This window comes from Acomys russatus, chromosome 11 (genome assembly GCF_903995435.1).
Source record: "Acomys russatus chromosome 11, mAcoRus1.1, whole genome shotgun sequence".
In the NCBI taxonomy this organism is placed as follows: Eukaryota; Metazoa; Chordata; class Mammalia; order Rodentia; family Muridae; genus Acomys; species Acomys russatus.
The window spans coordinates 53,568,963-53,595,697 of record NC_067147.1 but is presented as its reverse complement, the minus strand read 5'-3'; the positions used below and the strand labels follow the sequence as shown (position 1 = coordinate 53,595,697).

The 26,735-nt window shown below is 49.7% G+C and overlaps 1 protein-coding gene across 8 annotated transcripts in view; it reads left to right on the top strand.

Annotated features, from left to right (window-relative positions):
* The window catches only part of Pcbp3 (poly(rC) binding protein 3), an 80,144-nt gene that overhangs the window by 39,713 nt on the left and 13,696 nt on the right, over positions 1–26,735 (top strand). For 4 of the 8 annotated variants that reach the window (XM_051153283.1, XM_051153281.1, XM_051153282.1 and 1 more), the window contains exons 3-10: positions 4,884–5,038; positions 6,157–6,180; positions 7,137–7,169; positions 7,836–7,952; positions 15,153–15,284; positions 16,252–16,380; positions 19,583–19,657; positions 22,750–22,791. In XM_051153283.1, coding sequence (XP_051009240.1) covers positions 4,884–5,038; positions 6,157–6,180; positions 7,137–7,169; positions 7,836–7,952; positions 15,153–15,284; positions 16,252–16,380; positions 19,583–19,657; positions 22,750–22,791 — 707 coding nt within the window. Of the gene's footprint in view, positions 1–4,883; positions 5,039–6,156; positions 6,181–7,136; positions 7,170–7,835; positions 7,953–15,152; positions 15,285–16,251; positions 16,381–19,582; positions 19,727–22,749; positions 22,792–26,735 lie in introns of all 8 variants that reach the window. The other 4 variants (XM_051153279.1, XM_051153277.1, XM_051153278.1 and 1 more) reach the window with 1 other exon arrangement.

Here is a 26,735-nt window from a genome sequence, read left to right as displayed (position 1 = left end):
TCAGTGCTTGTCCAACATGGAGTTGGCATACACACACATATATACACACACAAAATGGACCTGACCACAACAGGATCACGTTGGGCCTTTAGTAGTTGTCCTTAAGGGTGTTTCCTCTATCTGCATATGACCCTTTTCATTTTAAAAACCTCCTATCGGTACTGAAATGTGTTAAATGCTTTTCTTCTTACCTTGGTGTGACTATGTATGTCTTTCTTCTAATAATATTTTGGATTGCACTGGTTGATTTCCAATTCCTGTCATTACTGGAAGATTGGTCACTATGCATAATTACTTTCGTATATTGCTAAGTCCTATTTGTTAATGTTCATTGTATATAAAAGGACTCAGTCAAGCATATTCATATATGCATCGTCTCATATACTTCTGTGGTGAGCTCGCTCACTAAGAGTCGGTGATTTTCAAGACTGTGGAGTTGTGAGCTCTGATGTCCATGCCGTAAGAAAGCTCATTAGCAGGCATTCCTCCTCCTGTCTGACTGAAACTTTATAGCCTTTACCCAGGATTTCCCAGTTTGCCACTTCACCCTTCTAAAGTCTCTGCTTCATTGAGTTCAGTTTTAAGAATGCACATTTAGGTGAGCTTGTGCAGCTTATTTCCCTTTACACGGTGTCGTGCAGGAGCGTCCACGTTGGACTGAATGACATGGCTCTTTGTGGCAGATTAGCATTCCATTGTGTATACATACAATGCTTATTAATCATGAGTTGTTGGACACTTAAGTTTGATTCCATGTCTTGTGTTATGAATAGTGCTGCAGTGAATATGGAGGTGCAGAAGTCTCTGACATGTTCACTTCATTTCCTTTAAATCTGTGCCCAAGACTGGAATTTCCAGGTCCTATGGTGGTTCTGGTTTTTTTTTTTTTTGGGGGGGGGGGGGGGGAAGAATTGCCATATTGTTTTTCCTAACAGTAGAACTAATTACAGCTTTACCAGCTGTGCACAGAGTTCTCTTTTCTTCCTTGTTAACCTCATTTCATTCTCTTGCTGACAGCCATACCAAAGGCTTGAGGTGGTTTTCATTCCCCACTTCTCATTTTCCTTCTATTGAGAGATGTCTACTGAAGTTCCCGCTAGCCTACTCTCCCCTATTTTGTTGTAAGATGTCCTCTCTGTGTTAGCTCTCAGCCCGATCAGAGGTTTGGTTTATTGATATTTTCTCCCGTCTGCTAAGTGTCACCTTCATTGAGCAGAAGCTTTTTAGTTTGGTTTACTCGTGTTATCTATTTTTGATTTTGTCTCTTATGCTTTGGGGAATTGTTTTTTTAAAAATCATTGCCTAAACTAGTGCTACAGAGATTTTGTCATTTTAGATCTTAGATTCTCAATGTTCCCAACCATATTTTTCCTGTAGTCAGTTCCCTGTCGCCAGCATAGGAGTGACTGTTCTTAGTCTACTGTTTTTGTTTGGTTTGGTTTGGTTTTTTGAGACAGGGTTTCTCTGTGTAGCCTTGGCTGTCCTGGACCCACTTTGTAGACCTGCCACCTGCCTCTGCCTCCCAAGTGCTGGGATTAAAGGCGTGCACTACCACACCCGGCTAGTCTACTGTCATTTTTAAAATTACACTATTTACATTTCCTTATTGAGATGTTAGGGCTTAAGTATGTCATTTCATTTTTCATTTTCTGTTTATTCTTTCATTTATGTGACTTTCACGCTTTCCTCCTGCCTTCCTGGGAGTTATTAAGTTTTTTTTTTTAAATTCCATTTTGATTTGTTAATAATTTATGACATCATTTTATCAGTTTGAAGGAAAGGTAGAAAATTTGCCTTCCTTTACCCTGGCTCAAGATACTATTCATATCAGACAGTGCAGTAACTTTTACTTTAGCCATTAGAAATAATTTTACAAACAGAGGTCTATGGCATTTACCTTCATTTAAAAGTGTTCTCTTAAAAATTATGACTATCAGCATATTAATTATCCAAATGAGTGTGGCATTCCCTCTGGTGAGTCCATAGGGCGTGTGTGTGTGTGTGTGTGTGTGTGTGTGTGTTGGTCCGACTTCCTTCTTCCCACTTCCCACGTTGCCTGCTGTGTTTGGCTATCCCCTCCTACCACTGCGAGGAAACCTCCCCAGCTGTGCTCCTGGAATGGAGCCACTGGCAGAGGTTCTTAGTTTCCTTTGTCCTGGAGTTCTGTCTTCTCCTTTACCCCCCCCCCCCCCAAGCCTACTTTCCTGGACCTTGCACTTGTCCTCTGGCAGCCTTTTCCTTCTCAGCACCTTCGGGTCAGCTCTGATTGGCTCCAGTCCCTGACAGGTGGCCACTGCCTGCTTGTCTGTGCTGTCCCACCATCTAGACCACTGCCTTTGCCGCACAGCCCTATCCCACCATAGCCACTTTACTCCTGCCATGCCCACCCTTTATGTCTTTCATTAATTTGGCGTCTTCTCATTGGGCAGAACATATCCCTGGGCTAAAGAGATGGCTCAGCTGGTGAGAGTGCTTGCTGCCCACGGATGAGGATCTGAGTTCGGATCTCAGCACCAGCATAAACTGGATATGGACCCATGCTCCTTGTAAGCCTAGCCCTGAGGGAGGCAAAGAAAGGTGGATCTCCAGGCTAAAGAGCACAAGTTCAGAGACTCTGCCTCAAAGGAATAAGGTCAAGAGTGATAGAGGAGGGACCCAATGTCCTCTTCTGGTGTCTACATGCACAGTACATAGCACACGTGTACACATGTGACACCACCACGCAAAGAAGATTCCTAGTTGTTCATAGGCGCACTTTTATGGTGGCTGCTTTACAGATGTCCACTGGTATTAACATCTCTGTCATCTTGGGATTGGCATCTGCTCATTGCCTTTCATCCACCTTGAAATTTTTCCAGGTCTTTGACATGTCAGGTAATTTTCTGTTGAACCAGAACATCTGGGCATTAAGTGCTAAGGCTCCTGCCTTCGTTGAAGCTTTCCTTTTCAGCTAGTTTCTCCTGACTGTGCCCTGCTGGGCAGCAAGAGGGTGGAGATTCGGGCTTTCCCTGGGCTTCTGTAGACTTCCAGGCATGGAGAATCTCCTTACTGCTGAGCCAGAACTCTGTCCCCTGCTGACCCCCCTCTGGTTCCTTCCTGCTCCCCACAGCCTGCACTGCCACCATGAGCCAGGACCTGTTACCCCTGGGACTTGAATGCCTGATGAGGACAGGAGGTACCCCAGCTTGGCCCCGCTTTGAGGAGAGTAGATGTCCTTTCAGGGTGTAGCCACACTTACTGCCTCCTATTGACCCTCTGACCGAGAGAGAAGACCTCTGCAGGGCCCTGGCTTTTCTCGTCCCATCAGAAGCTCTAGATTGATGCTTTTCCATCTCTAAGTCTGCGAGACTCAGACAAGCTCACCTGTACTATAGGACAGACTATCATTCGCAGTACAAAGAGCGCTTGTGCCACCCCCTCTGTGTGTGTCTGTATGTCTGAGTCTGGGTCTGTCTTATTCTCTGATGCAGAAAGGCACTGGCCCAAGTGACTGATCACTCCTGACAGCCTGGAGCCGAAAGCACCGGGGGCAGGCACTGACCTACTTTCTCCTTCCTGAGCTGGAAACATTTATGTAACAGACAGCCACAGGGCCCCGCTGTCCCCACGATGGCTAGGAGATGCCCCAGACTAGCTGTAGTGTGATCCAGTTTACAGCCCTTGCAAATCAATCTCAGCAGAAACAGGGCTTCCTGTAAAGAGGACCTGGCTCAGCTTATCACAGGTTGTCTGCGTAGACGAGTGTTCTTTGGCGTCACATGAGTCTCCTGAACCAGATGCTTGCTTCCTGCTGTGGTCCTTCTTGTTGAGCTCTAGCTGGGGGCCAGCAGTCCTCTGGGCCTGTGCAGATGCCCTGGTCAGCAGAACTTCCCATCTGCCTGTGGTTTTTTTTGCACAAAGCGGAAAACAGTCACATAAGACATCAACTTCCAGAGCGCTGCCCAAGCCCAACCCATAGAGCTGAGGTCCTGTGTTCCTGATCTGCCTTCTTATCTCATGCCTGCCAGCTCCAGAGTGTCTCCTGAGAAGGGGCAGCTCGTGCCTCTTGCTTCTAGAAACCTAATTGGAGCCACTCCTTTCGCCCACCCACGCCCCCAACCTCTACTGTCATCTTCTAGACCTCCCTGATGTACGTGCTAGCCAAGCTAGCATCGATGACATGTCCCTGATGGGGGTGCACCATCTTCTTCTTGCTTGCTCCCTCATAAGGTACTGGCCCAGAGTCTGTGGAGGATCCAGTGACACGAGATGCTCACCAGGAAGGCCTGATACCAGGGTACCCATGTTGGCATAAAGCCGTCATGTCCCTTTCCCACAAGTACTCTCTTGTACCTATAGCCTGTCTTTGCCTGCAGATAAAAAACCGAAGCCTGAATTTATCCCCATACAGTTGACCATTAGAGGTTGTCCACAGCATAGACCAACACTGTGCAGGGAGGAAAGCAGCAGTTCAGTGGCCAGAGACTGAATTCACGTTAGGGAAGGGCATAATGTGACATCAGTACGTGTCCTTTCAAGAGCCTTTCTAGATGGTTGGAGGCAGAGAGGGACCCTCGGGGGAGTGGGGGGTCATGGTACCCTAGAGTCTGTTTCCTGATGTGACAGGGAAGTAGGCAAAAGAAACACTAGAAGAGTGGAGGCTTACCATGCTGGGTAGCCTAGTGCTGGCTTTCCCTAGAGTTCCCTGAGCTGTCTGCCTTCCTTTATGATGGAGAAAACTGAGATCTGCGCAGGGTCACATGATTAGGACCCAACTCTGGGCTTCCCCTATGATGGTGACAGTGGCATACCTACTCCCCTGCGGCTGAGTCCCCATGAGCCAGAACATGGTCCTAGATCCAAAGTTCTGTGTCCATGGTCACAGCTGTGCCTTCTTGTTCCAGGTGACGCCATCTGGGCCCCATCCATCCTTCCTCACGGTACCCTCAGCGCCGTCAGCCACCACCCTGAGCTACATTTTGGAGGGAAGATGGAATCTAAGGTCTCAGAAGGTGGCCTGAACGTAACCCTGACCATCCGCCTACTGATGCATGGAAAGGTGAGGGGGGCTGAAAGCAGGGCGCCGCCTGCCAGAGATTTGCCCCGTCCTTGTTTTTATTCTACACGATCTCAAACCCACAAAGATGTTAATGTACAGTTCAAACTACGCTTTTCTTAGGCCTAACACCTATACCTCAGGCTGTGTTCTCTTCTTCTAGCTCCCGGCGTGTGTGCAAGGTTTCCTGGCAGGGCTGGCCACTAAAACAACAGTTCTGGGATATCCAGCTTTCCAGAAAGCATGTCCCCTTGCAACCAGATGTCCATTTTCTGTGGTGGGAGGTGTCCCTTCCTCCCTTCTCGTAGCATATTGCCAAATGGGATTCTCTACAGGTTGGGCATTTAGTTCCTATGACAGGAGGGCTACCGCTGGCCACTCCCTCCTCTTGTTTCCTGAGCCTGTGCCACGCCTCCCACATGGATCAACAGCAGCTCTGGATTTCTGAGGGCTTGCTTACAGTGAGAAAAACAGGGCAGACTTTGAAAAAGGTTACCTTCCATGGCAGGAAGTCAGCCTGACTCTGTCCCAATCAACGCAGCATGGTGGAACCTTCCTGGCGCGGTCCTGTGGGCTGGGACAGGCTGGGGCCACTGGTCCAGGTGATCATGTACCCCACAGGCATATGTCCAACTGCAGAATGGTGGTGCCTGTGCCAGGGGCTTCTCCAAGTGTCCTATGTAATAAGTAAAGCCGCAGCAGCAGGGCTGTGGTCTTAGGCTGGGGTGTTATTTCCTGTCCAAGGGCTTCCTTGAGGCCTTAAGTGCATGGGTGACTTTCCCTCCTTGTTTATCGAGGAAGCAGCTGCCTATGTCTGTGGCTTGCTGCTGGGCAGTTTGTTGATCAAGCTCAGCTCCATCTCTGATCACCCTGGTCAGCTAGGTGCAGAGGATCTGGACAACTCAACATAGACACATCTTTTGACGAGATTCAGCTCTCCCATGGGGCAGGTCTATGGCTCAGCGCAAAGTACCTGTCTGGCATACATAAGGCCCTGGTTCCATCCCCAATACTGTTAAGATTTTTACTTCTCCCTCATGTCAGATAGACTGTTTGTTGACATGTCAGCCCCTGAGTGGTCTGTGACATCATATTTCTGTGATTTTTTTTTTTCCCTGCAGGAAGTTGGAAGCATCATTGGGAAGGTAATTACTGCGTGAACTTTGCCTTTCTTTGGGATTTCTATAAGATGATAGACAAAGACAGCAGTAACCCCCGGTGCTGACAGGCCCCAGCAGGTGCACAGCCCCCCCACCCCCGACAGGCATCCAGCACTATGCTAGAGGAAGTCAGAGTCCCAAGGAGCTCTGCCTGGGCAGCGCTGTTCACGCCCCTTCCTTGCTTAAACTACAATGCATGAATCTTGTTCTGGGTGAACCATGCAAGGAGCACTCTTCCTCGGCCCTTGCAGGGTCCCAGCTGGTCACTTTGAAGCTTCCTCTTACCACGTCATCAGTAGGTGGTACATCTGGGTTTCAGGCCCCAGGAAGCGTCACTGTGCTTGTGTTCTTCAACAGTCCTGTCATCCAAACATCCTTCACTGAATTGGTAACCCCTTTCTACACACTTAGAGCAAAAGCTGTTTCCACAGGTGAGGGGCTGTGTGAAAGAGGAGAGGCTGGGCCAGGCACTGCCCTCCCAGCATGCTCTACTTTGGTCATCTCTCCTAACCCAGCACCTGTCCAGTAAGGGAGCTTCTAACTGTTCCATGTCTCACCTCTTTGTTTGGAAAGCGCATCACCACTCATGAGACAGGTGGCAGTAGACCTACCCTGCTACCATATCTGTAGTGCTGTCATGAAAGCGGGCCCGAGTCTAATCAAAGCCTGCCCACGTGGCCAGCTCAGCCGTGGGGTGACGGCACCTCCCTTTCCATGCCTCAGTTTTTTCATCTGAAGTGCCCTGGATGTGACCCAGGTAGTATAGAAACCAGACGAGCTAACTCATGGGGGCAGGTGAGGACAAGGAGCAGACTAGAGGCAGGCAGCACCTCATCACCCTCACTGTGCTAGAGCTCCTGGCAGGCAGGGCTGTGCCGTGCCAGGCACATGTACCCTCTGCACCTGGCAGTGACAGACTTCCTTATCTGTGTCTATTCCAGAAAGGAGAAACAGTGAAGAAGATGCGTGAAGAGGTAAGTGTGCTCCACCCTAGACATCAGCTTCTCTCCAGGCCAGGGGTGGATGTGGGGTGGGGGGGCACTACTCTCATGGTCCTGTCCCCTGTATCAGGCATGGTAGGGCATGGAGAGGCAATCCTCTCTGACACGCTACACATGCAGTGTTCAGCTACAGAGGGTGTAAGCTCTCCTGGGGTTCATTGGGACTTTACTAATTAAAATTCTAGCTGGGCATTGGTGGTACACACCCTTAGTCCCAGCACTCAGGAGGCAGGCAGACCTCTGAGTTCAAGGCCAGCCATCTACAGAGTGAGGTCTAGGACAGTCAGGGCTACACAGGGAGATCCTGTGTTGAAACAGAATTCTACTTTGATAGGGCAGGATGGCACATACCTGCAACCCCATCACCAGGGAGACAGAGAGAGAAGGACAGAAGTTCAGTGACGTTCTCCACTACCCAGGGAGTTTACGGCTAGTTCAGTTACATGAGACCCTGCCTAAAACACCACCACCACCACAACATTCCAATTTGACGGGGCTTTCTGGCAAGGATTTCACTGTTTAGAATGAGAGTTCCCCAGCGTGTCTTAGCCTTACCTAGCACCCCTGCCTGAGAAGCGAGGCCCACAGGGGGACAGCTTTTATCTTCTGCCAGCTGCATCTCCTCCCCTCTCACCATAGAGCGGTGCCAGGATCAACATCTCAGAGGGAAACTGCCCGGAGAGAATCGTCACCATCACAGGCCCGACCGATGCCATCTTCAAGGCCTTCGCTATGATTGCATACAAGTTTGAGGAGGTAAGGCACAGCCTGGCTCCTGGATGCGGCCCAGGCCCAGCCGCCTCCCAAGCCCGTTCATCTTTCTCACCTGGTTGAGGCACTGGCTTGCTTTGTGACAAGGCCACCTTGGAATTCTCTTCACCTTCAGTACCTCAGGTGTTCACCCTGCCTCTGTGCAGCTAGTGAGGGCCAGCACCCTTCCTTCTTCCCATAGTTGGCCACTTCTACCATGTGCACAGCGGAGAAGTCTACCTCCTTAATGTTTCCCAGGCACCATGCTGAGCCTCAGAACACAGGCCTCCCACCTCTCGACATGGCTGCTGTTGTGTGGCTTAGGCTGTACCCACACATGTAGGGTCCCGCTGGCTCTGTCTGCCCCATGGCCCCTGTTGAAGCCCCGGCTGGCACAACTCTGGTCTCAGCTACACACCCTGCAGCAGCCCTCTCCCTAGAGAGTTTATGTAACTGTGTCTTAGCTGGAGATAGAAGTCTATTTACATGTTGGGAGATGTGTGTATACGCATGTATGTGTAATACTTCTGTCTGCTCTCCGTGAGCTACTCTTCATGTTTTTAGTGTTTCCATTTAATGTTTAGTCACATGTGGTGACCAAGCTGGCATATATTTTTTTTCTGTCATAAATGAAGGGTGATTGTCAAATTATGAGATGGGTTTTGTGCATATAAGCAAAGAGCCCATCTAAATGAGAACAAGAAGACTGTATAGGCGGAGCTCACTGTAGCAAGGAGTCAGCCTCCCTCATTTGTCACTGGGGGAGGAAAACATCACAGAGGGAAGATTTTAGGTGTGCCCTGAGGATGGCTGTGGGTATAAGGACTGGAGATGCCTGACTCCCTGGTAGCCAGGCTTCCTGTGAGAGTCATGAGAGCAAGGATTTGCTTTCTCTTCTGATCCCTGACTTAGAACTGGGAGCAAGCCTTAAGGAAACCATGGGTGCCCAAGCTTTGACCATCCTGGCTTGAGGCCACAGAGGCTGCTACAGAGGTATGGGCCATCCTCATGCCACCCATGGCCTGGCCATCATGAGTTTGCATACTGAATTCCTCATGTGCCCTCGCAAGAGACTAGCCAATCAGGCAAGGCTTAAAAGCAGATGTTCATTATGCAGGGCTCAGCTGCCTTGGTGGCCACTGGTGTTCCAAGACCCTCTTTGTTTCTGTGTCTTGACCATCATGCACTGAGTGTGTGATTGCATAGAACGTGTAGGATACATGGAGAACGTGTGTGGCCATGATGTCAGAGCAAAAGCTGTTTACAGTCCCTGAAAGGCACTTTGAATCCAAGAGCTCTGAAGCCCAGCTCAGACCAAGAGAACCATCTAAGGACTGTGAAGTTCAACGTGCTGTCATCTGTCCTTGAGATGATGTGTAGTTGCTCTTTCATCCCAGCAGAGCAGGAAGTAATCATAAGGGCAAAGATGCTGCCATGACCAGCCTGCTAGAGATGTAGAGTAAGCCACCACCTAGTGCTGCTTATGCCAGTGGGTGGAGACAGTCCACCAACCATCTAGGGTTCAGATGCCACTAGTCACTCCTGTCAGAAACAGATAGGACTCAAGCAGTGTTCTCTCCAGTAAAACCCCTCAGGGTGCTCTGCAATGGTGGCTTTCTGAGCAGTGGGCTAGTGACTTGCAGGAGAGTGCTGAGTGCTTAGGCCAGCCTTGTTTTGAAACATCCAACTTGAGGGTTTGAAGAATCAAGTGTCCATATCCAGAGAAGTCTCAGGTCCTTTCCTGCAGTGCCTGAGAAACCGTCTGAGACAAATGGGACCAGGTTTGTTCTGGCCCCAGAGGCAGTGGTGCCTGGCAGAGGCCCCTAGAAGCCAGAAAAGAGTCACTGCTCAGTGCGGATCTGGATGAAGCTCCGCGGGCAGAGTCGTGACTTGGATTTGCAGTGTCTTCTGTTGCTACGTGAAAGTTGTTAAATTTAGACTCACCTGATTGATTACGTGCAGTGATTGCTTTCCTAGAAGGAAGATAGACTGGCCAAGGCATCGTTGGCCACGTAGGGCCAGATGTCTGTCACCATTGCTGTCCTTCCTTTTGCTTCAGTGGATGAGACCAGAGGCACCATTATTATCCAAAGCTCTAGGAATCAGTGGTATTTTGGGGGGCAGAGAGCTGTGGCTACTGTTTGGGTCCTTTAAGAATGGAATTAGAGTATGCTGTCCCGTTTTCATGAAATAAGAAGAGATGAGGGAAGAAGGCCATTTGAAAATGAGAGGAGGAATGATACACTGCTCAGGTGTCTAGCGATGTCCGAGACCTGAGTTAATCCACTTACCAAGCGAAATGCTTTATTTTGCCTTGTAGTTCTAGAGTCTGTAGCCTGTGGTGAGGCAGGACTGCTGCTTTTAGGCTTCTGGTAGGAGTGGGCCATACATTCTAATTGGAGCACATGGCATAGAAAAGCCATCCCCCTCATAACCATGAAAATAAGACAGAGGCCAGGGCCCTCTTTGATCGCACACCTCTGATGAGCTAAAGTCTCCACAAGGCCCGTCTTAGGGTTCTGCCACCTCTCTATAGTGTCAGCTGAGGACTAGTGTCAGCTGAGAACTAGGTCTTTAACACATGGACATCTTGAGGCCACTGCCAATGACTTGTCACTCTTAGCCAAAAAGGCTTATAATACAATCGTACAATACAAGATGCATTCAGTCCAGACTCCCAGAGTCATAGTTATTATAACGTGGCTCAGAAGGCTGAATCCCAGAGAAGACAAATCACAAAACAAGTTACATTCTCCAGGCACACAGTGCAGACGTGCCTACATCAGCCGCTCCAGAAAGAGGGACCTGGGGGGAAAGAGGGTAGAACTGGACCAAAGCAAAAGATCAAACAAAAAAACCACCTAGCAAGCCACGCCTTAATTCCTGTGGTTATGTGTTATTTGATTCACGTGGGAGGGCTAACCCCGTGGATGCTGCCAACAGGTGAGCCCCAGACCTCTGGGTGGCTGCCGCTTCAACTGTCACGCAGCGGTTATGGGCACTTCACTCTGAGAAACTAGCAGCTAGGGCTGAGGAAGCAGGGTGCCTGTCACAAATAGGGCTGTTTAGGAGCTTAGTGTCAGAGAGGAGCGTGTCTGTGTGTGGGGTCGCACAGGGTTCCGTATGTCTGTGGGCAGCACAACCCCAACACCATCGGGTTCCCATGACATTCACTGGCTCTTCAGTTAGCAAGCTGCTGAGTGGTGCAAATGGCGGCAGTGAGATTGGGCTCATGTGGCGCCCACCGGATCAAGACCAGCATTTGTTTTGTCAAGTTGTGCCTGTTGACAGGCCTGAGCTGCCTGCCTAAGAGCCTGACAAGGAGTGTTTGGACCAATCACAGTCTTTAAGGTTTGTATTTGGGACTAATCACTTAGTGCCAACAGAATATTGCCTCCACCAGGGAGAGTGCGCCCCCTCTGGCCAAGTTATAAACGGTTTCTCAGACAGCCCTAGTTAAGGCTGCTCCTTCAGGAGCCAGGGCAAGCGTCTCTTGCATTAGCTGTCTCAAGGTATCCACGTGCATTCAGATGGCTGGTGCAGGTATAAGGGTGGCTAGAACCAAATTTTCATATACCTAGTGATGGGCATTAAAAAGAGTGCTTATATAGGCTTATAGAACTTATCATTGATACAACAGTAATTTAAAAGACAAACAAACCAGTTTTTTAGCAACTGCCTTACAAACCTGTACAGTAATCAGGGATGCAGCTCACCCTTTTTTTTTTTCTCTCTTGGACACAATGCTCTGGCTTCTAAGTCCCCTCCTGGTTTAGGCTAAGGCAATCCTAGATGGGCAAGGCTCTCTTCTTCAGGACTCTGCTCAGGAAAGTGTTTGAGACAAGTTTGCACTTACACAACTCTGAGCCTATAACAACAGTGGCCCTGCTAATTGCTATATTTCTTCCAGGCATCTTCGCTGTCACCCCAGTACAAAGAACTTGGCTTCGATTCAGTGGCACTTAAATCTCTGTGGCCACTGTGTCACCCTTTGCTGCACCTTTGAACATGCCCCATCTCTGTTAAAAAAAAAAAAAAAAAAAAAGGCAAATTTCTCAACTCTTTAGACTGGTTTTGCTTTGCTCTCTTCTGTACTAGGAAACTGAGCCAGCCTGGAAAGCACCCTGAATGGAGTTGCCTGCTCTGTATTTTACTTCCAGTTCTCACTATAAATTTGGTTAAGAGCCGCCAATGTTACCCATGTTGTGTGTATGTGTGCGTGTGCGTGTGTTGTGTTGCCTTGAAAATTCATAGCCTTTAGTCTATTCTCTGTAGAGTCCTTATTTCTCCTGAAACCTCATCAGTCTGTCCCTTCCTGTCCACACTGATGCCCCCACAGAATCATGTCCAAGCTCCGCCTGAGTCATTCCATGCTATTTCTAGATTAGTTCTCTGCACGTCTTTCATAAAACAGTTCCAAAACATCTATTGCGCTATTAAAGGTAGTCCAGCAATATGGGTTCCTTAAAACCAACGGTCCATTACAATAACAACTACCTAAGATAAATCCGTTTTTAAAGAAGAGGCTTATTTTGGCTTACAGTTTTACAGGGTTCGCTCCACAGTTAAGTACTGCCATTGCTTTTAGGACTCAGGCTGTTGAGGTTTGATCATATCACGGCAGGAACATGTGGTACAGTGAAACCATTTACCCCACAATCAAGATACAAGTAAAAGCACAAGGAAAACACTGAGCTCTCACGCTTTCCTTCAAGGACATGTCTCCTACTAAGCCCCACCTTTTATTAAAGTTTTCATCACCTCCTATATGAGTTACTTTTCCCATTGCTGTGGTAAAATACCCAACAAAAAGCAGCTAAAGGGAGGAAGGGTTAATTTTGGCCTATAGATCAAGAGTACCAGCCATCACACAGGGGAGGCATGGCGGCTGGAGCATGAGGCGGCTGGTACTGCTACGACACTCACACTCTCCTTTCCTTCAGTGCGGGACTCTGGACCACAGGATGGCGATGCTCACCTTTGCAGTGAGTCTTCTCACCTCAGTTAAGCCAATCCAGACACCTCCTCATACCACGCCCAGAGTCTGGTCTCCTAGGTGACGCTAGATTCCCCAGGCTGACAATTCATAATTAGCCATCACATCCCCCAAGCCTTTAACACATGGACCTTTGGAGGACATTCCAGATGGAAGCTCTAATGAGTGGATTAGGTAGGTAGGTAGGAGTGGGATGATAGCTCAGGAAGAGATAGCTCATTCGCTGTTAGCAGCTTCCTGTGGTTGTCTGAATCTACCTCTCTATTGCTGCCTCTAGAGTGTCTCTGAGAGCTACTCGAACGGCTTTTCTACTATATGGAATACTGGATTGTGGTTTGCGCTGTGAAACATGATGTGTGACGTTTCACCACTGCAGTTTTTGATAATGGTATGGCTGGGATACAGAACCTTCCATGAAGCTCTGAGCCTCTTCTCTTGAGGAGACAGCGCCTCCTGGTGGAAGGTTATAGAGCGGTGCCTGGGAAGCCCCTTCAGCCTATGGTGGTGGACAAGGCAGCCTTCGTCCACTTCCTAGTATCTGCCACCTTTGCCTGTAGCAGGACAGAGTGTGACGTCGGCACAGGATCCCCAAACTCACAGGGAAAAAGCGTCTGCTAGCAGCGGGCAGTATGGCCATAGAATTGGGTTGTTTGCCTTGGGCCTAAGGATCTCAAGGCATCCTGGAAACTGTATCTGTTTTATGCCAGGGATTAACTGGGCACCTCACACATTCTAAGGACATTCTGTCACTGAGCTACACCCCAACTCCTGAAAGTGTAGGTAATTTTGATTACTTTGATCCTTCCTGCTTCCCAGAGCATTGGTAAGGAGGGTTTGTAATGGATGACTACCTCCAGAGTCCTGGTTCCTATAAAGCGTGCACCCCGGCATTTGGTATAAAAGTTAATGTGCCCCCAAATGAAGCAAAACTATGCCATTTCTAGCAAATTTTAGGGCTATAACTTTCTGCAAGGAGATGCTTTGTTACCTCCCGAAACACACATACAGTCGCTAAAACACCCTCAATCCTGAGACCTCTTACCTTCTCATTTCTCCAATCCTTGTTTTGCTAAGAAGGTGGCATGTGTCCTAAAAATGTCCTGTCTGTCTCTTGCAATCTCTCTCTTTCATGTTTTCAAAGTAGTAGCCAGTCTTTTCTAGTAGATGACAACATAGCACATGGCAGTCACACTAAGGCCACCAGAGGGATGAAAGATCATGCCCCAAGTCTACAATAGATGGCAACCAAAACCAGCCCCCAGCCTGGAGATGAACAGAAGGAGAGCTCAGTACCAAGAGGGTGGGTCCAGATGCAGAGTGAGCAGTAGGCGCAGAGGCCTCTGGGTATTCTGCCCACATAGAGACTGGGTCAAGGACAAGGATAAATGGAGGGGTATAAACAAGCTGCCTAAACAGAGCCACTGAAGCTATGCAGAGCTGGACAGGGCGAAGGGTTGGCCACTCCCTGCTGCAGACAGATGAATTGGCTGGGCAGGAGCAGTGGCTCACTAGCCGCAAGGCTCCCTGGTGCTCACCCAGGGAAAGTGAGCATTTCTAGATGGTTGAGATTAGAAATGGAGCCAGACGTGAAGACATGAGGTCCAAGTTCTGGCTTTTTAGCCCAGCACCCCAGACACTCGCTCAGGCATGACTTTCCAGGGTGGTGGTATGTGTTGATCTCGGCGTCTTTCCTCCAAATTGGGCTGCCTCCTCTGTAATCGGGCTCCTTGATGCAGAGGTTCCTCTGCATTTTCAAGGAAAACAGGGCCTTGGACTCGCACCAGTTCCATCTGACTAGCTATAAACGTCCCTTAGGAGTGCCCTCCAGCCTGCTCTCCACGGACCCCAAGCAAATCGGCCTCACGCATCAAAGTCCTCATTCCCCATAGATCTTTAAGAGGTCAGACCTGATCATGTATCTTCTTAACCTGTCCCCTGCCCCGAGTCCCCTGTGACTCACTGACCGTCTGTGTGCATGGTTGGCACATGTGGCCATCTGGCCCATGTCTTATGTTCCTCCTTGGCCTGGCTCCGAAGGTTCCATGATTGCCAGGTCCACTTCCTGAGTCCCTTCTCTATGTGGGAGAGGGTTCCTTGAGGTCTTCCCAGTGTGCAGTGAAGCAGAGATGCACACAGTCCTCACAGTGTTCCTACGCCACACAGCTGTGCTCACTAATGTGAGTCCAACATGACTATTTTCTCCTCCCTAGGACATCATTAATTCCATGAGCAACAGCCCTGCCACCAGCAAGCCCCCAGTGACACTGCGACTAGTGGTCCCTGCCAGCCAGTGTGGGTCCTTGATTGGGAAAGGCGGCTCCAAGATCAAGGAAATACGGGAGGTACTGCCCACCCTGTTGCATGACTCCACGTAGTCTGTAAGTGCACGCCCTGATGCCTCAGACCCTGACGGCTCAAAGCTGATGTGCAAACATGACAGTCAAATTCACCAGTGAAAAAAGGGGCGGGGGGTGGAGGAGCCTTGCCACATTCCTATGAACACACAGTGGCCTGTGCCAGGAGTAGCCCTGCTTTGCCAAGGGCAAGAACAAAGCTGGGGGTGAAGGTCCCTGAACATCCATGCCTTAGCACCTAAGTCCTGTGGCTCTGGGCACACTCAGGCTCGGGTTCTGTGCCTATGGTGTGCCTCTTTGTCATCAGGTCCTGCCTCCTACACTAATGGAGCCTGAAGTTGATGTCGGTTTGATATTGAAAAAAATGTTACTTTCAGGAAAGCCAAGTCCTTCCCTTAACCAGGAGGGCAGCCATCCTTTCTTGATTCCTTCCTGTCCTCTTCTGTGACTTAGAAGATGCCAGGAAGCCTAAGCCTTGGTCAGGGCCAGGCTCACTCTGTGTGACTCCCTAACATTGTCACTAAGGTTGGTGTGTCTCACTGGTCCGGAGGATTCAACTAGTCACTTAAGATATGTTTTGGGCAGACATCAAGAGCAGGCAGGTCCCAGGCTCAGGCTTTCTGGCCTCCATGGGACCTACCTCAAGGAGGAAGAAGAATCATGGGGTTGGAAAGAGCACTCCTATTTCCCTGTAGCCTCCTGTCCAGCACCCCTGCTGAGACCACACACTCTGTAGACCAGGCTGGCCTCGAACTCACAAAGATTCTCCTGCCTCTGCCTCCTGAGTGTTGGGATTAAAGGCGTGTGCCCACACCACCCGGCTAAGGCCCTGCTTCTAATGAAGGATTTTCAGTGCGGATCACCCTGAAGGCATCCCCAAGAGCTGGAGGTGCTGTTCTTCCCATACGTGTTGCTACCCACAGTCCACTGTTCTTTCAATGGCTCTTCTCTGCAGTCCACAGGTGCTCAGGTCCAGGTGGCAGGTGACATGCTGCCCAACTCCACAGAGCGGGCGGTGACTATCTCAGGGACCCCAGATGCCATCATCCAGTGTGTGAAGCAGATCTGTGTGGTCATGCTGGAGGTACGGTATGAACATCATGGGCCAACACATGTCACCTGCCCGGTGCTCAATGCTGGCCTCACAATGCAACGCTCTACCTTTGTCGCTTTGTCACTAAGGTGCCTGTGCCTCAGTTGACCTGAGAAGTGGGGTAGTCACTGTGGGTGTGGGGATCAGACATCAAGAACAGGCAGATGCCAGGCTCGGGCTTCCTGGCCTTTGGTGAGAGCCGGGCAGGCTGAAGGGACACGCTTGGAAGTGTCTCCTAGTGCCAGCCTGTGGCCCTCTTCTTGTCTGTGAATGGAGAGCAGGGGGAGTGGTGTGGGCATTTCATGGGGCTTCAGCCTTGGCACTGGCAACCACTCTGGCTAGAAACAGGTGTGGTGAAGGATAAGAGGATGTCCCCTGCCTGTCAGGCCACCCAGCACTACAGGCCTGTAGGTCTGCAAACGACAAGAGAACTACTACCCTGTTCTCAGGCTAGGACTCGGGGCAGACCCGAGCAACAATGATATAGAGTGATGTGGGACGAGAGCGGAAGACAGAAGGAGAAAGGAGCCACAAGACGGGGGAAGCCTCCTCTAGTTCCTGTCAAGGATGGAGAAGTCACAGGAGCTCCTGCACTTGTGCCCACCCCTCAAGCTACTTCTGCAACCCTTCCCAAGCACTGCTGACCTCTGCCCTCCCACAGCCCAAGCTGAGGCCACTCCACAGAACTACCACCACTGAGCAGCTGCTGTGTCATCTTTCCTTCAAACAACACGCTTAACTCTTTGAAATGTTTGCCTAGTTTTTTTTTTTTTTTCCCTAAAGAGTATTTTGTGAAGTTAAAGAAATGTTATTCTCATGCAGTTTCCCTCACACACTGATGAGGGTGATAGGATGGTCCCATCACAAGAGCCCAGAGGCTGGGAGCATCACCAAGGACTTACAGCTCCTTGTACTGTCATCTGCCCCAAGCAGGGAAAAACACGTGGTCAGCTCAGTGGCGCTCCTTGACTGGCAATGAATGATGATAAAAGTAGGTCTACAGTGGACATCAGGGGCCAGCAGCCCTCTTCTCATGACAGAATTAGTGTCCTCATCAGAAGCTCCAAGCAGACTTCTGGGCTAATGGTAATAGGGCCAATGCCCAGGGCTGTGTCATAACTCACATCTCTAGACGATATGAGAGAAGCCATGGCCATGCGCAATGTGGCTGTCAGCAGTGGAGGCTGACCTGACACCCTGCTCTCATGTGCATGATGCAGTTTGCAGAAGCTGAAGGGTGTGGCCTCCCTCACCAGGAAGGAAGCCATCACAGTCAAAAGAACCTCACTTTTACCTGAAGAACAGCAAGGGAAAAAAAAAAAAAACGAAAGATGGATCCAAGACTCTGCCTTTCAAGCTTGCTTAAGGGGGTACCCTTTGTACCTCCACAGTCCCAAAAAGCACTGCCCCCAGCAGACGTACTTGGGTGAGGCCTGCAAAGAAAGCAAGTGTTGCCCTTATGGACCTCCTGCCACCCACAACTCTGGTACCTCTTGCACCTCCTGAGGAACAGCCTGATGGCCTTGCCTACCCAGGGGATGTTGGTGGTATAAGCCCAGAAGATCACTTTTCTATGGGTGGGCAAAAATGAAACTGGGCCTTCTGAGTGGACATAGGGAGCCCCTGTGTCGGAAGGGAAGCAGCCTGGAGCACAAGCGACGGTGACCCTAGGTTCTGGAGAACTTGGCAAGAGCAATGTAGCAGCTACCATGGGTGCTAGACACATAAGCTCCTGCCGTAACCTTGTACCACAGACCCAAGGTCGGGCTGGGCTACCTCAGCAGCAGCATTTGCACAGAGGCTCTCTTGGAGACATTTTTTTTTTTTTTTTTTTTTAGAGCCCCAGCAATGGGAAATATGGTCATTCCCAAGGGCCAGCTCAGACAGCCCATTACTGTCAGCTCCAGAGTAAGGAATATTCCAAGGTCACACCCTCATTGACCTCCTGTAGGCTGGGGCCACTGTCCTTGCAGAGATTACCTGTGGGATGCTTATTGCTATAACAGAATATCTGATAAAAGCGCCTTAAGTTCAGGCTGGTTTATTGTGGCTTAGACTGTGTGTGGGGGGATGGGTGTTATTGACCATCATGTCAGGAGAGGCATGGTGGCTGGAGCAGAGGGCCCCCGGGCATGGGCATCTGCAGTCAGGAAGCCGAGAATAACGACTGCTAATGCACAGATCACTCTCTCCTTTTCATTCAGCCCATAGAATGGTGTTTCCCCGGGCATGCTCAGAAGCTAACCTAACCTAGTAATCACTACAGACATGCCAGTGCCCAGAGGCAATGTGGAGACTATTGGTCACCAATCTGCTACATAGCTAAGAGCCTCAACCTCTTCTGCCACGGTAGCTTCAGCTAGTATTGCCTGGATCTGGGGGATCATACCATCTGGAAGTGCAGCACCTCTGACCAGCACAGAGAGGCTAAAGGGGGACTTGTTGGCACCTGAGGACACCGTTCATCTAGGAGGAAAAGCCTATATTCTGGACCCAAGGGTGATCAAGGGAGACTATAGCAGACTTCTTCACTGTGGAATCTCATTTGGCCTCTGCAAGCTACCTAAGTTTTCACTGGTGAAACTGAGTGATCCTAAGCCACTGGCGACTACTATACGCTAAGCAGAACTTGATTGCTAGACGCCAATTCCCAATGTGAGTTGTGTTCAAGGTTGGCTTTTCCCAGGGACTAAATAGTATTTCTTTTATCAAAGGATACAAGCTGCTTCTCCATGCTTCCACTGCTAGATCTGCCATCAGGTCCCCCATGGGACCATACCAGGAGGAAAGCCAGCAGTGGTACACAAAGCCCATGGGAGTTGGCTACAAGCGAGCAGGTGGTCCACATACCTACCTTGGCACTCTTGTGGAACCCTGCTCCTGCCTGGCTGGACACAGGATCTATTGAGGATAGGTAGCAAACAGTGCAAGCTTGGGAGAAGCAACGCCTACCTCAAGGAAGAAGCCATTGAAGATGGAGAATTTGGCCTGCCTCAATGTGCTGAGGACAGACTCATCTCCTTTTGGTGTCCTTGGATGCCCCCTCCCCTCACTGTTGTGGCCTGTGGAATTTTTGCTGGCCACATCTGGAGGGCTGGGGTTCCCACAGAGCAGGGTGGGTGTGGGAAGGCAGCCCAAGGCCAACAGCAAAGCTGTTCTAACCGCTCTCTCCCTCTCCTGTCCCTTTTCCTAGTCCCCACCGAAAGGTGCCACCATTCCCTACCGCCCAAAGCCCGCCTCCACCCCTGTCATTTTTGCAGGTGGTCAGGTAAGAGCCGACCCGCTCGCGGCCTCCACTGCCAACCTCAGCCTTTTACTGCAGCACCCGCCGCTGCCCGTTAGTGCACTCAGGTTTTCTCGCCTTCTCACGTGCACGTCTCCCACCCTGTGATGGACACAGAGCTCTCTGGCTCACACCAGGCGGTGGGTGGGCGGGTGGGTGGGGCCTGGGGAGGCAGGACTGCAGCTCACAACTACATCCTTCAGACACATTCTCCAGTGAGATCCCTGAGTGAGATCGGGAAGACCCACAGACTCATGCAGATTTAGGTGCTGCCTAGCAACGCCTCCCAGACCTCCTCTGTGGATGTTGCTTAGGTAGCTAGTAAACAGAAACATTCTGGGTGACTATGGCTTGGGTTTGAATACTCTAAACCAGGGTCCCACTTCCCCTGAGGCATATCCAAGATCTCGGGGAGTGGCAGGCACATCCCTGTGAGGAGATGAATGGCTCAGACTAGCCCGTGTTCCCCCATGGTTGGGATCCATCCCCGCTACCCCTTGCCTGCCTGAGAAGACACCCGCACAGGCAGAGCTCACATTTACAAAGCCCATCTTTGAGGATTTAGTGGCCAGCATCTGTCTCCTAGAGAAAGGAGGCGGAGAAGGTAGAATGGAGAAGAGCTTGTGTCTTGGAGCAGCACCAGCCAGGAAAGGATTGGAGAAGGCCCCATCTGGCTTGCTTACGTGCTCACCTAAGCTCAGATGCCCACCTCAGGGCCACGAGACCCACCCCACACAAATGACTTGAACATGGACAGCCAGGGGTCTGTCCAGAAGAGCTCTGTGTCTGTCGGCCGCAATGTGTGTCTTTGTTCAAGGGAGAGTTAAGTCAAAGGCTCCCCATGGGTGACCCAGCTGGCAGAATAGACATAGGGTTTTACTGCATCTTTCAAAAAAGAAAAAGAAAGGCATAGACTTTTCTCCTTAGTATAAAGGGACAATAGCAGCATGTGTGGGCTCAGACATGTTGCCCCATCTCCCTCCCTACTCCCCTATTTTACACATTCCCTGCCTCAGCTCTGCCCCATCACTGGCAGAGTCCTATGCCCTGATACATGCCTAGCATGTGACACATCCCACTGTACAGCAGGTGTTGCCAGCCTCCCAGCCTTAGGCTCAGGGCAGTACCTTGGCCTATGCTGACATCAGAGGTATGGTCACACTGCCACGCCCATCAAAGCTCTCTGTGGTTCTCCCCAGATTCATGGCTAGCTAGCTGACAGGTCAGTAACCAGTGTGAACTGTATCTCTCTGTCAAATCACAATAGCCCCAAATAATGAAATAAGGGATTTTATTTCGAAGGCCTCTCTATGCAAATAAATGTGGACTCTGTAAAACTACATGGCAAGGAGTCACGGCCCCAATTCCAAGGGCAGAACCACTACAAGAAGGATCAATAGTGCCTCTACTGCAGCCACAGCAGTGGAAGTCACTCTGCTATGTTTATCCCCGGACAGGGTTAGCTTTTTAAAAGCCCACCACCATTCCCTTGGACCAGTTCAGTCTGGCCTTGACTGCCTTGGCTAAAACATGGGGGATAGACTCATATGAGAGTCATTCTGTGAGGCAACCTAGCAAGGAAGCCAAACTACACACTCAGAAGTAAAGATGTACCCCAAGACATGGGGTAGATTCTAGAAGAGGCCACCTAGGTATCTGACACTTCAGGTGGAACAGATGAAGAGGCCTAGAATCCTCAGCAACTGACTCTACAGCCATTGTTGCTTACCTGGCCAAGCTCAGGACTTCCTGAGAGATGTGACAAGCCTGAAAAGGGAGTGGAAGATGCTAGACACTAGCCTAGGTAGAGCTCTGTGGTTCAGCTTAGACACAGAGGGCTGGGAGAGAGCAACAGGCCTCAAAGGCCCTGGGGGCTTGGCCAGGATGGTAGCCTATGTCCCTTCCTCAGGTGAAGCCTCCTCGGGTAACCTGGGAGATCACCCCTGACGGCGGTTTTCCAAAAGCCAAGGCTGCACCTCAGCCTCACTCCTCACAGAGCAGCTAACCTGTCCCTTTCTTCATGAAACTGCCGTGTCTGATTGGATTGTTTTTCTCCCTCTGCTAGCACAGCCAGGTTGTTGCTGGAACTGTGTCTATTTCAAACCTGCCCTGTGGCCAGGTCCCTGTTAGGCGGTCATCTGGCTTTGAGCTCCTGCATTTGGTTGTGATTAGAAAAACAAAAACAAAAACTCTTAGCACATTAAAAAGAAAAAAGAAACTGTAAGAGGGGTCTGGGTCCGTAGCCGTGACACATGATCCCAAAGGAACTCTTCCAGATGCCCAGAGACCTCAATGGTGGTCACAGGTCTAGATGAGCCAGGTGAGGGGAGCCATGTCGTGACTTCTGTACCTCCACCAGGGTAGTCCAGCACTGCCCAGAAGCCACAGCTTTCTGTCGTCTTGCTCTCCCTTGACTGTGTTGTTTGTTTGTTGTCTGAGTTGACAAAGGGCATCGTAGCTGAGGGGCACTTTTGAGGGCTCTGCCCTGGGGTTTCAGAGTGGGGCCGGGTAGGAGGAGCCCGCAGGGTGGAGAGTTGCTTTGGTTGGCACAGTTGCCTTGGGGGATACCACACTGGCCTTCAGAGAAGGGACGCTCCCCATTTGAGGAGACTTCACGTAAGATTTGGTAAGAACAAGTTAGGTCAGTCCTATGACTGATTCAGACCCACTTGTTAATACAGATTTGGCAAAACTTGTTCTGGTCGCTTTGAAAACATTTGTTTTCATTTGGATGTCTTGGGGGCTCAGTGGTCCTCTTACTAGGGGGTTAAACGGGTCATCTGTGGGTTTACAATTTTTTAAAAAAAATTTGAGGAATCAGGGTTAGAATCAGCAGCTGGCCACAGCTCAGGGAGGTCGTACCTTCCTCGGACTCACCAGTTGTAATTGAGACCTTGTCCCCGACCTTAAGCAAACAGGGGCAGGTGGGTAGAGCTGGACACTGATGGAGAACACTGTCCCCAGAAGGTCCTTATCATACTAGGGCATAGCAGGCTGGGTCACCAGTGGCTGACAAGCTGAGGTCCTGCCATGTCGCGAGCTGACTCTCTCTCTCTCTCTCTTACTCTCTTCTCCAGGCCTACACAATCCAGGGACAGTACGCCATCCCCCACCCAGATGTGAGTTTTCACTCTGCCTCTTCCCTATCCTCTTCATTAGTGTGTACCTTCCTGCATGCTGCTGTTAATTGCTACTAATATTAATATTACACAATAATATTAGTCAATTTTCTCTGTGTCTCTGACGTCTGTTGTATCCATCTGACCTTGGATAACGTTTTAACCTCTTAGCACTAATTCTTGCTTGTGTTGAGGACTTGGCCTGATGTCAAATTGCTGCCATCCAGGGCTTCCCTCCCACACTCAGGCCTAACCATTTGTCTGTGATCACAAGTGGTCACACTCATCCCCATAATATGGGTGCTACATGCTGGCTTGGCAGAGTGTGGCTCACCACCTATGGCCAGCATGGGCAAGGCACTTTCTGGGCACTTAAGTCAGGTGACGTTATGAGAACTATTCCTTTAAGGTGTCTTAAAAACGGGCAATAAATGTACCTAGGGGAGTCAAACTTGCCCAAACTGAAGCATGGATTCTCTCCATGTACAAATGCCTAAGTGCTAAGAGCCTGCGGTTGGGTCGGGGTGGAGTGGGGCAGCTTTCACTCCTTCTGTAGCTAGTAAGATGCCAAATGTGGAAGTGGACTCCTGGGCTCAGACCTAAGCCTCTCTAGCTGGACCTATCACCTGTCCTTTGGCCTAGGTCTATTCAGACATCTCCTAGTGGTATAATTGTATGAGTGTATGATCCGTACTGGAGAGCTAAAAGCCTCCTGAGGGAGTCTGTGGGGACCAGAGGGGAGGGTCTTAGTCTGCCTCTTGACTCACCTCCAGTGGAGAGCTGAGTACAGAAGAAAGATCAGGAGACACTTGGAGGGGCGGTGACTGAGCCTGTAGGGGCCAAGAGATAATGGGCAGCAGCCATGAGAGAAGGTCATTCCTTAGGGGCAGTAGAGATGCTGGGGAAGATGTGGGGGGAGGGAGACAGCAGCATGAGGAGAAAGGGGTCCAGCCTCGTAGTGTTAGGAATTGAGGCTAGGCTCTCAAGCATGCTAGTCAAGTACTCCCCTGCACAGTGCTCTTTCCAGCCTGCACGACTTTCTTAACCTGGTTTGAGCATGTGCCAGGTGCAGCAGCTCCCCCTCAGACATGCGTGCACTGCGTGGTGCCCCAAGACACAGCTAACACTGTCTCCAGGGATACCAGTTGTCCTGCCATTCTTTTGGAGGCAGGGCATAGGAGGGTCTTAATTAACTAACACTAAATAAGTGTCTGAAATATGGATTCACTGTTGTTGCCTGCAAATTCTAATAGTGAAAAGTACATGCTGCTTTTTTTTTTTTTTTAACTTTTGATAAAACAACACACAAACAATAGAGAAACAACGGGTGGGAAAATCCACACCCAGGCATGGCCATACCCACAGCCTATGTTTGATGGTTCCTGGTTATAGATTGGCTGGGACAGCTGTGTCTGAATTCACAGCATCTCACTCTCAGATCATCACAGCAGATACATCTGCCTAGGCTGCTTAGACCTGAGGCTGTGGGCCACCAGGCACCCACCTAGCACAGTCACCCTGACCAGAATATGCCACTGTGGCTCTACTCATCCTGCCCTCAGTCACCAAAGCTAAGTACTCATTATAGGCAAGGGTTAGCTTTGTGCGTGGGTAATAGGACTAAATGAAGGAGACCAGGAAGGGATGGAAAAGAATTTCCAAGGTCAAGGACTAACTGGAGTGTGCCTTGTGGGTGTTCTATAGCTGAGGGACCTGAGGTTCTCAGTGTCCCTCAGACAATGTCGTAGATACTGGAGTTGGTGGAGCCCATTTCAGATCCACCTGACTGACAGATCGGTGAGGGCATGCACGCAAGAGAGAGACTGTGATTGATTTTTCTGATGGGTTTCTGTGTCCCTGTGGTATTGTCTCCTTTCTCATAAAGTTCTCAAGATCGCTTACAGGGTGGTGCATAGATTGCTTCAGCTTAATTTAAACTAGGATCCAACCATCGTTGTTACCGCCTACATACTATGAGGTTTGACGTATGCTGTGGTTTGGATGTGTGTGCCCTTTCACCTTCATATTCAGACCGGATCACGAAGGCATGAAGAGTAGGCAGCAGGGTCCCTGTGAAGCAGTTGGCTCCTTGAAGTTCTGCCTCATGAATGGGTTACTGCTTTTACAGAGCTTCCGGGAAGTCTTTGTTGCACCATGTGAGGAAATAGCATTTCAGGAGCCATTCTGGAAGATGAGGGGGGCCCTTACCAGACACAGAACTCTTTAGTACCTTGATCGTAAGCATCAGCTTCCAGGCTTGGGAGCAGCAGATTCAGGCTGTTGACAAATTGCCCTGTTCTAAGGATCTTGCTAGAACAGCAAGAATGAGCTAGTGCCTTGGCTATTTATCATGAAATGGCTTTTCTTATGGGAGTTATTCTGTTTTCTATAGCAAGAATATGTGCTTTGGGAGCAAAAAGTGGAACTTCTAAACGCCTTTCCTTCACATATAAAACTGAAGACTTTAGATAGCCCACATGAAAGAAAAAATAAAATAAAATAGCATGAGTAATAAGGACCAGGAGGACTTTCATCTAAGCCAAGTGCTTGGAAGGGTCGTTTTAAAGCATTACACTTCATAGAATGCAAATATCACTATTAGAAAATATTAATTGAATACAAAATTCACATCCGCTGCCATGGTAGTTATCATTTATCTACTTAATTATTTACCTGACTATGGAAGCCCGCAAGTAAGACATGGAAGCCCTCGGGAGCTCCATCTTTAGTTCTGAATACTCCTTACCTAGATAAGAGTGTGCCCTTTTCCCAGACTCCATATTAAGCACAGCTTTAAAGTGACTCTTGTTTGGAAGTCATTCACCTGCTAAGCCTCCGTCTCCTATGGTTCCTGCATGCCACTCACCGTAGATTTACTACAGGTTCTGGGTGCTTCCACTCCTGAAGTGCAGAAACCATGAGGGGCCAGGCTAGCACAGTCCAGGACAATTCTCTGTACTCAGAAGCCTTGTGAAGTGCGCATGTGCCTTTACGCTCAGCGGCTTTGAAGTCTCCAGCATAGGGCTTTTGCATCCAGTGCTCTGCTCTGTAGCCTTCCTTGGAAAATGTCTAGGCACCTTTGCATCCTATAAGCATCAGTCATGTGTGGCCCTGGGACACAGGAGTGATGCAGAAGGCACACAGAGCCTGGACAGACAAGTGAGCAATAGGGTGGATCACTTGGTCCCTCACGTCTGTCTGTGTCTGTTGTTTTCTTGGCATCAGTGCAATCACACCAAGAAGGAATTAGTTTTATCTGGAGGAAATCATAAATGGTCTCAGTTTATATGGAACCATGTCCCCGTGAAGCCATTATAAGTTAAAAGTATCCTAAGTTGAAAAATATATGACTACCCCTAGCATACTGAGCATTCCGGGTGGGCACTGCTGCACTGAATGCCTGTGGCTCACCCTGCAGACTGAAGCGCTGTGCGGAAGCTGCAGCTCATTGCGGAAGCTGCAGCTCATTGCTGCTACCCAGCATAAGACACATGGCTTGTCTGTTACTGGTTCGTAAAAGGATCAAAATACCCAGTACAGTTTCTACCAAAGCGCAAAAGCATCCTAAGTCAGGACTGTCTATAGTGAACTTCAAAGCTACCCTCACCAAGTGACTCCCTTACTTAGCATCCTCGTTGTTCAAAGGAGTACTGAAAGCAAGCAAACATGGAAGCAACAGCATGGTGATACTAACAGAATATGGCTCTGCCCTCTTACCTGGGCCCTGTGCTCTTACTGTATGTACCTCATGCTCTAACTGCCCCTTGCACTAGCTGTGACATGGACCTCAGGGCCATCAGCCCCACATCATGCAAGAGGACGCTTTTAGGGATCCCCTTGACAAGGACCACTGAGAGTGAGTGGGAGAGCTGGCGTTCCGATGCGTCTGCAGCAACCATTAAGGACCCTGGGGATGTAAAACTTCTTACCCTGCCAAGATGTTT